The 9897-nt window shown below is 36.6% G+C and overlaps 2 protein-coding genes across 2 annotated transcripts; both read right to left on the reverse strand.

The window, feature by feature from the left end:
• Positions 1-806: 806 nt before the first annotated feature.
• LOC110787687 (L-type lectin-domain containing receptor kinase SIT2) lies at positions 807-3917 on the reverse strand. Its single transcript, XM_021992327.2, has one exon. The coding sequence runs from the start codon at positions 3035-3037 to the stop codon at positions 1037-1039; it is 2001 nt and encodes a 666-aa protein (XP_021848019.2). The 5' UTR covers positions 3038-3917; the 3' UTR covers positions 807-1036.
• Positions 3918-5638: 1721 nt separating this feature from the next.
• On the reverse strand, positions 5639-9569 carry LOC110787688 (L-type lectin-domain containing receptor kinase SIT2-like). The gene has a single exon (XM_021992328.2). The coding sequence runs from the start codon at positions 7825-7827 to the stop codon at positions 5806-5808; it is 2022 nt and encodes a 673-aa protein (XP_021848020.1). The 5' UTR covers positions 7828-9569; the 3' UTR covers positions 5639-5805.
• Positions 9570-9897: the final 328 nt, after the last annotated feature.

The raw sequence follows: 9897 nt of genomic DNA on the forward strand, positions 1-9897 counted from the left end.
CACCTTTGCTGAAACTATTCAAGTATTTTCAACCTAAAGAAAAGTAGAAAACTACTTTTAACCCTTTACAAATAAATAAATGAGAGGATAGATAGAGGGAAATTAGTTTTCCGGTTAGATATTTTCCTCCCAATCAAACACGGCCGTAGACTTGTGAAATAATTTTACAGGTCAGTGATTATAACAGCATTTGAAAGCCTTTCCTATGAGTGTTTTGTTTTTGAGAGAAACCCAAGAGTCCTTTTAGTACAAAGTAATTGTAGTCTTCTGTGGCTTACAAAACTACTCTACCTATACACTGGTCCCAACTCTCCCAAGACCCAAGTTCCAACAAAATAATATCAACAGACTTTAAAGCTCTATGAACTACTTCCACATGTTATTAAAAACAAAATTTAAAAAAAAAAAAAAGTGATGAAATGTATTTTTGTTTTCTTTTCATTTTGCTGACTAATTCATTACTGCTGTCCAACTCAAATATTTCTGCTAGAATGTCTGTCTGTTCACTTCTTCCAGGGGTCAGGATTATCCAAGATAATGATTCCTATAAAAACTGCATTTATACGAATGTAACCATTGATAGATTGGTAGGTCTTTGATGAGAAGATTTTTCAAACATTTTTAGAATCTTACATTTGTTTCATAATTTTGAAAAGAAGTAATTTGCAGACAGCCTGCTGTCTAGCCAGGTTTTATCACATTCAGACTCCCAAATGTGTTCTTTAACGTAATGATACACATAGTTACAGTTAACAATCCGCATCAATATAGTAGTATGTACATAAGCAAATAAAAAGTTAAAAAAATGCAAAATCCTGAGAGCAGCTCTTTACTCAAGGATTTAGATTTCAGACTCAAAAACACACGGAGTATATTTACTGAAAATAAAGAAAACTAAGACGTGTATACAAGATGCAACAACTAGCTGCTTCCTAAAGGATTTCAAAGAACAGTCATTTTCACATAGTAATATACTGGAGCTATGAGATTAGCTGATCTATTCCTGTAATTACATTCAAATCAGGATACTGCACACTCAGCGGCCATGACGAGCGACTGAATTATCAGAAAATAAGGAGTTAGCTGACACCTGAAATGAGGATGGAAACGAACCAGATGTTCCCCAATATTTATCAAGCAAACCGTTCCTTTCAAGATCATAATCAGACGGTACATCTGGTAGGACAGCATCCCCGTGAAGAAACTGAACTGCCTGTCTCATACTAGGCCTTGCTTCTGGTTTTGAATGTGAGCAATGTAAGCCTAGCTTTAGAACAAGCTCCATTTCTTTACTGACATAATATCCTTCCAGCTTAGGATCACTCGTTTCAAGAATAGCTCCCTTATTCCAGCATTCGAAAACCCAATCAACCAAAACAAGATCTTCACCAGCAAAATTCAGCAAGCGGAAAGGCTGTACTCCACAAGCCACCTCGAGTAAGAAAATACCAAAGGCAAACACATCAGTTGCAGGAGTAGGCTTCCCTGTTATACTGAGTTCTGGTGCAAGATACCCCACTGTTCCAACTATATTTGTGCTTCGACTATTACTTCCATGATCATAAAGCCTAGCTAACCCAAAATCACCTAATCTAGCATTCATATCAGCATCCAATAGAACATTACTGGCCTTCACATCACGATGAAGCACAACTTGTTCCCACTCTTCATGAAGGTATAGCAAGGCAGATGCCACACCCTTGATGATATTCATTCTCTGAGACCAAGAAAGGTTTGATTTAGATTCCTTTTTCTCAAAGAGGATCTTGTCAAGGCTTCCATTTGACATATAATCATAGACCAGAAGAAGCTCTCCTTTTCTTCGACAATAGCCTAAGAGTTGGATCAAGTTTCTGTGTCTTAGCCTTCTCATGCTGACAATTTCAGATACAAATTCCCTCATTCCTTGCCTTGAATCATGAGAAACTCTCTTTATCGCAACTTCGGTGTTAGTAGAAGGTAGCACACCTTTATAAACCTTCCCGAACCCTCCAGAACCAAGAAGTTCAGAGTCTCTGAACCCTTTAGTTGCTACATAGAGATCTTTGAATGAGAATCTATGAGATGCATATTCTTGTTCCCATGGTTCCTTAACCTCTTCAAACATTTTTCTCCGTAATGCATATATAACTCCGGCGATGATAACCAACAATAGTACGAAAACAGCAAGAAGGCCAATAAAAACTGGTTCCAGGCTTCTCCTTTGACTTGTGAACCTAGGAAGTGGAGGAAGCTCGGTAAAATTAAAACCTTGGGCTTCCCCGATTTGACTCCAGCTCCAACCTAACAAGTAATGCTCATTTGCAGTAAGACCAGTAGCTGCAGAGAACCCAACATACATGGAATCAAGAAATACCGAAGAAAGATTCAGATGAGTTGATAACAGAGGTCTTTCGGGTTTTAGAAGTCCAAGTGGAGCTAATGATATATTCATTAGCCTCTCATCTCCATCATAGTCTATCCAAACTTGCATAGCTTGACGACTAGTGAGATTAAGGCTCCTGTTCGTCTGCCCTTCAGCATCATAGTACGCAGCTGAAGCAGAATCATTAGATGTTAGGCCATTAATATCAATCCCAACATGGTTGCCATCAATATCCCCAAAAACAGCATTTTGAATAGTATCAAACTCAACAGCAAACACATGATTAGATGCAAGGCCGTTGTTGGAAAGATTAAAAAGTCCTAGATACTCAGCTGGAACAGCGCGATCAAAGTTTGTGGATGAGGAGATAACAAAGGCAATTCCATGGCCACCATGAGCTTCCACATCAGGATACATGGCAAACACAAAACTCGTGGAGAAGGACCGTGTTGCATTGAGTTTGAGAGGTCGTGGGTAGAAAACATGACCACTTAGTTGCTTTGAAGTGTTGGTTAACACCAAAAGGCCATTTGGTTGGATGTTTGCAAGCCCATCAAGACGAAGATTGGCTCCTCGGAAGCCATTGTAAATAAACTGGGTTTCATCTTCAGCAAAGACAACTACAGAAAGAAAGATTAAAAGGACTGACTGAAGCAAACGAGCTTCAGCCATGAAACACAGAAAGATAGAAAGGTGGTTCAGATATTATTTCGTTAAGAATGGAGTTAAAAAAACTGAATCAGAAAAGATTTATTTTATTTTTCCCTATAAAAACATCACCACAATCTTTTTAGCAACCATAATGATTTATGAACTTTATGCATTAGAATACGGCAATACGCCTTTTCCAATAAATACTACCCATTTTTATTTTATTTTATTTTTGGAATTTTCAGTGTGAAACTCAGGAATAAGACATGATTGAATAAGTCATGGTGGGTTGGGATTTGGGAATGAAAATTTTAAAAGCATCTCAAAAAACAAAATAAAACAAAATAGAATTCTTATACTTAGATGATAGTCCAGGCGCTAGCGTAATCAAACTACTCCATCACCAAATATTAAGAAAAGGATAGCAAATCACATGCTTTTTTGTACAGTTATAATTACTATTAATTACGGAGTATTAATCAGTTGAATTAATTGCAGCCCTTGGTCCCTCCTCTTTTTTTTGACAGATATATTCTGCAAAATAGACCCTTCCAGGCTTGTGTACAAAAAACTTGGAGGACCCGGTCAATATTGGTATATCATTTAAATTGACACTTTATTTACAGCAAATATATTTATCAAATATAAAGATATTAAAAAGTAAAATCAGTACTGTTTGGGTATTTGATTCATCTTTAACTATGCTTTTATAAAGCTATGGCTTTTGAATTTATAATATTAATAATAACAATTAGTACAAAGGCTCATAATTGGGAATAAAAGTCAAAATGGTGGATAAAATAAGATGGAGAGAGTACATGACATGTATTTTTAATAAATTTGATAGGGGAATTTGATAGGGGTCCTTCTCCACGAGTTTGGACAAATAGTACTACTACTCACACACAAGTATTTGATATAGATAAAAGATGAATCTCCTTTGGCCCTTACATCATTGAAATATTGTCTCGTATACCATAAATGGATGTCCTCGTTTGTTTGTCCCATACTTTATTTGGTTTGTGATTCTCACATTGTCTCTACTCACACACAATTATTTGATATAGATAAAAGATGAATCTACCTACACACTTGCTTTTGAGTTTACCCAACTCTTAGAAAGGTGAGTAAAAGCATTTGGGGTAATATTGTAGGGACGGAGGGACTATATCATAAGATAGGTTTGTTGAAGTAATTTTTTCTTTCTGCTAGTCTCCTTTTAGCTAAATGGTTTGCTTAAACAATCCAGGAAAATTGAACTCCAGAAAAGTGCAACCATTACTCAAGAAAGCTCAAGTCGAGCCACAAAGAAGTATTTTCTCTATTCAGTCTATAGGTTGCAAATTCAAATCACAGAAGGTAAAGTTTGACATCATGTGAATTTAGCTGTATAGATTAGTCTTGGGAAAAATAACTCCACATTAACCAGGAGTATCACTTGAACTAACTTAAAACTATTTGAGATTTGTACATGGCTATTGAAGAACCATGTTAAAGTGTTCATTGTTCAGACATATTTGACCTTCATGTTTACCAAACCATCAGAATCCTGAATGATTGTTCTTCCAAAATTTCCTTTGGGTCCTTAGTTACTAAATACTTCCATTTTTCATTCATATCATCCAATTGTAATCATTCAAATGTAACGATCCAATCAAAACAAAGGACGAAAACTTACTGACCTAAAGAACAAAGCTCCACTTAACTCACAGCACTGGTCATAAAATATTGCCTGAAAGACAGGGAATCAGGAAAACCAAGCAAAATACCCTTCTTAAGAGGGAAGTCTTTCATTTTTCATTCTTATCATCAAATTGTAGTTATTCAAAGGTAACGATCCAGTCAAAACAAAAAAACTTACTGAATCTGAAGAACAAAGCTTCACTTAAGTCACAGCCTTGTCGTGAAATATTACCTGAAAGACAGGGAATCAGGAAAACAAGCAAAATACAGTCAATAACCTTCTCAAGAGGGCAGTAAGCCAACTATTCAAGGACATGTCAGCAATAATACAGGCTACATTATAACCATTGAACTTTAATCATACATCGGTACTCAAATTTCAACTCAAAACATTGCCTTCATATTTAAAGGAAGCGATTTCCATTTAAAATAATTTATGTACTTGATTTATCTCCTGTTTCTCAACTTTCAGTGATCCAAGTTTCCAGAAGTTAAGTGAGATGTAATTTTCTGTTCTTCGATTTTGGGTTTTGCTTGAAGAATTGGAGTTTCTTTTCTAATGTAACTTTCTCTGAAGTTAATGAAAAATGCATATCTGAGAATTCCGAGTATAGAGATGTGAAAATTTTCCATTTCATATTTTTTTTCTCCAGTCAAATTTCTTATTTTACTGGAACTAACAGCAGAATTTGTTTCTCAGATAGTCAGAAGATGACATTATTCATATAATACATGAAATAGACAAAACTCTAAAACTGATCACATAGATCTAAAAACAATCGGAGGATCTCACTTTTTTCTAACATTAGTAACAGGACCAGTCAGATTTATTTTATCATATAGCCCAAAAACCTCAACTGCGTCTAGCACATAAAATTGCGTATCAAATAACTGCAACCATCTCGTTCAGTTATAGTATAATATCATAGCAAAACGTAGTAAAAGCAAATTTCAGAGGAAACTCTTTATTTCAGATTCAGTGTCTTACATTTCATTGAAAAGCTGACTTATCAAGAAACAAAGACATATTTCTGCATTTATATGTGGTTTACTACAAGAAACAAAATGCAAAACCTACTTTGCTTAAGACTGTAAAATACAGATACTCATCGGCCATTATGTATGACTGAATTATCGCTAGATATGGTGGCATGAGATATACCAAGTGACGATAATGATGGAAGTGAACTAGATATTCTCCAACTCCCACCAAAGTAACTATTGCTTTGATGATCATAATCAGAAGGAATATCAGGAAGACTTGCATCTCCGTGAAGAAATTGAACCACATTTCTCATGCTAGGCCTTCCTTCTGGCTTAGGATGGGAACACAGCAGGCCTAGTTTTAAAACAAGCTCCATCTCTTCAACTTGGTGATTTCCTTCCAGCGTGGGATCACTTGTCTCAAGAATGACTCCCTTCTTCCAGCAGTCGTATACCCAATCAACCAAAACAAAGTCCTCTCTAGAAAACTCCTGCAGGCTGTTTGGCCGCCTTCCACAGGCCACCTCAAGCAAAAATATACCAAAAGAAAACACATCAGTAGCAGTTGTAGGTTTTCCTGTTATACTGAGCTCTGGTGCAAGATATCCCACTGTTCCAACTACATGAGTACTTCGGGGATCACTTTCATGGTCATACAACCTAGCTAGCCCGAAATCACCAAGCCGTGCATTCATTTCAGCATCTAACAGAATATTACTTGCCTTTACATCACGATGAAGAACGACTTGTTCCCACTCCTCATGAAGGTATAGAAGGGCAGCAGCCACCCCCTTTGCAATGTTGAATCTCTGAGCCCAAGAGAGGTTAGAGTTCTTACTCTTGAAAAGATACTTGTCAAGGCTTCCATTGGGCATGTAATCATACACCAGAAGAAGCTCTCCTTTTCTTCGGCAATAACCTAGAAGCTGGACCAAGTTTCTATGTCTTAGCCTTCTCATGGTTACAATCTCTGATAGAAATTCTCTCATACCCTGTCTAGAATCATGTGAAACCTTTTTCACTGCAACTTGGGTTTGTGTAGATGGAATCACACCTTTATAAACTTTTCCAAAACCTCCAAAACCAAGAAGTTCAGAATCTTTGAAACCCTTAGTTGCAGTATAGAGATCTTTAAATGAAAATCTGTGGGAAATATATTCCTGTTCCCATGGTTCCTTCAGCTCTTCATACTTCTTCCTCCACACTGCAAATGCAACTCCAGCAATCATTTCTAACAACAGTGATAAAACAACAATCAATACTATAAAAAGAACTTTCAGCTTTTTTCTTTGGCTTCTAATTTTGGGGAATGAAGGAAGCTTAGTAAGATCAAGATCTTGAGCTTGACCAATTTGGCTCCAGCTCCAACCTGATATGTAATGCTCAGTTGCAGTAAGACCAGTGGACGAGGAGAAACCAACATACACAGGATCAAGGAGGGCTGGAGAAAGATTGACGGGAGTAGATAAGAGATATTTTTTTGGTTTTGGATGTTTAAGTGGAGCTACTGTCACATTCATAAGCATCTTGGCTCCATCGTAATCTATCCAAATCTGCATAGGTGTTCCACCCGAGAGCTGCAGGCTCATGTTCTTCCTTTCTTCATCAGAATAGTACGCCACTGAAGCAGAACCAACGGACTCTAGGCCATTAATATCAATGCCTACGTGATTGCCATCGATATCTTTAAATACAGCATTTTGAACAGTGTCTAATTCTACAGCAATTACATGATTTGAGTTATTGCCGTTATTAGAAATGTTGAAAATTCCTAGATATTCAGCAGGAACAGCATGATCAAAGTTCATGGAAGAGGAGATAACAAAGGCTATTCCATGCCCACCGTGACCAGGCACATCAGTGTTGATGGCAAAAACAAAAGTTGTGGAAAACGAACGACTTGTGTTAAACTTGAGAGGTTGTGGATAGAAAACATGACCACTTCCCTGCAATGAAGAGTTGGTCATCTGTAAAAGACCATTAGGATGGATGTTTGCGAGCCCATCGAGATGAAGTTTGGCTCCTTGGAAACCATTGTACATGAACTGCTTTTCATCTTGAGCAAAGGTAAGTGCAACAAAGAAGAAGAGTAGTGCTATTTTTTTGTGTAGGTATGAGCAAGTTTCAGCCATGACTTGAAACATAAGACAGCAAGGACTTTTGCTGGTCTTCGAATCAGAATTTCAAAGAAAATATGATCTCATATTTATGTAAAGCAAAGATCTCCTAAAACTTGTGCCTGTATTGTGTACATGGAATAGGAATACAAAAGAGTTATTGTCTCTTTCAGATTGTCTTTGTGAATCTGTGAAACCTCTCGTGTGTATCTAGAAGTTCTTGCCGTAACATGCTCTCTCGGTTAAAGTTGCAATTAAGTCAGAAAACCTAAGCAGCTTGTACAACGATATGTCGATATGTATATCTAAAATCTATGATTTGATAAAGCACCCACCTTTAGTAGATGGGTACTTCCGTACATATATCTAAACTCTGAAGGTATGCTTGATGTAAACAAAAAAATGTGAAACAAAGAACTTTGCTAAATTGTCTTTGGTCATTTTGTCAAAGGTATGTGGCCTCAAGTCCTCCATTATTCATGGGTGTCTTGAAAAATGAAAAGTGCATTAGGATAGTGACTACTACCATTGTCCTAACATACACATTGGATTAAGTCCCACATGTGCGTGCTTATGAAGGAAAAGGTATTAGGGGTTCCAATTATTGTTTTCTATAAGTTGTTTGATATTTTAGGGTGTGATTATTTTTCATTTTTTAGCGCAAAAAACACTCTAACGTGACAACTTATTATTGGTCAGGACCATGAATGACATGGTGGTCCTAGATCACACAATAATCTTTACTTCATAAGAAGTAGGGACGTAATCAGTGGCGGTGCCAGGAATTTCTGACTAAGGGTTCGAAATTTTCAGACACATGTAATAAAATTAAAATTCATAGTAGAAATTCAAATTACAACTAATAATTTGATGATACACATGTTCTAATATAATAACATTAAAACAAATTTCAATTAAACACTACGAGTTTTTCACTTTGAGGTGATGGAATTTCACTTTAAGATGTTAGATATTCATTTTGAGGTGGTTCAAGTGGTATAATACAGAAAAAATATGGGGCAAGGAAGATCTACAACACATATAATTTTGTTCTAGTTTTTGAAGTGTACAAGAAAAACCAACAAAAGTAAAGGGAAAAGGTAAAAATATGCTTCTGCTAGGAATCGAACCCTGATTGCCTGGATGAAAGTAGTGCAGAAGAACCGTTGAAGCACTAATATTGTTTGTGATAACTCTATGCGTTGAATAAGTATAGTTTGATGTTTCTTCTACTTAAGCCTAGGCAGTTTTTTCCCCGGCCAGTAAGGGTTCAGTTGAACCCACTGAACCCTTACTGACACCGCCCCTGGACGTAATGGAGCACAATTGAGCCCTATCTAACTAGACACAAGCATGGATAATGGCTAGATTTGAGCTCGGGGCTCATGCTTTGGCTAGAAACCCTAGGAACTGTGAAAGTTTTAAGCTGAAGTTCAAAGCTTGGACTAGGTTCATTAATGCTTATTTCATCTTGCACTAAACACTCCTAAAAAGCCTACAACTATGAGCCACCAGAACTTTAAACAACAGCCTCACTATAATGTAGGGGTAAGATCGTGTACATTTGACTTTCAAACCCCAATCAAAGCAGTAAATTTAAGTAATAAACCATGTGAATTCAACTAAACATATTCTACCCAGAAATATCATAAAGACTGCAATATAATACTTCAAGTTGATTGTCTTTTTGGTACCAAAAGCAATTTCCATTTTCCACAACCATAACGCACCAAACACAACACATCAAATTTTATACTCTGAAAAAAATTAAAAGGTCGCAATTTCCTGACCTTATTTGTCAATATCAAACGCTGCAACTTAACTGGAATTTCATTCGAGAAGAATAAAGTAGCGCTTCCAGAAGCCCTTCAAGAAATTTCTGCAAAATATTAAAGTAAATCATACTTAAATTCATGTAATTTCATAGTTGCAAAACGGAAATTTGACGAAGATGAACCAGAATTCTACCATGAAATGACGAAAGTTGCTAAATTCGGTATCGGGCTAAAGGATAGCATAATTTCGTAGTAGTGCACATACAGTTTTTATTTTTGAATGCATTGAAATTCAATCCCCAGTGCTGCAGTGCACATGGCT

This window comes from Spinacia oleracea, chromosome 6, assembly GCF_020520425.1.
Source record: "Spinacia oleracea cultivar Varoflay chromosome 6, BTI_SOV_V1, whole genome shotgun sequence".
NCBI classification, from domain to species: Eukaryota; Viridiplantae; Streptophyta; class Magnoliopsida; order Caryophyllales; family Amaranthaceae; genus Spinacia; species Spinacia oleracea.

Coding starts and splice junctions, on each gene's coding strand:
- LOC110787688 (XM_021992328.2), bottom strand. CDS start 7,827: ATGTTTCAAGTCATGGCTGAAACTTGCTCATACCTACACAAAAAAATA.
- LOC110787687 (XM_021992327.2), bottom strand. CDS start 3,037: ATGGCTGAAGCTCGTTTGCTTCAGTCAGTCCTTTTAATCTTTCTTTCT.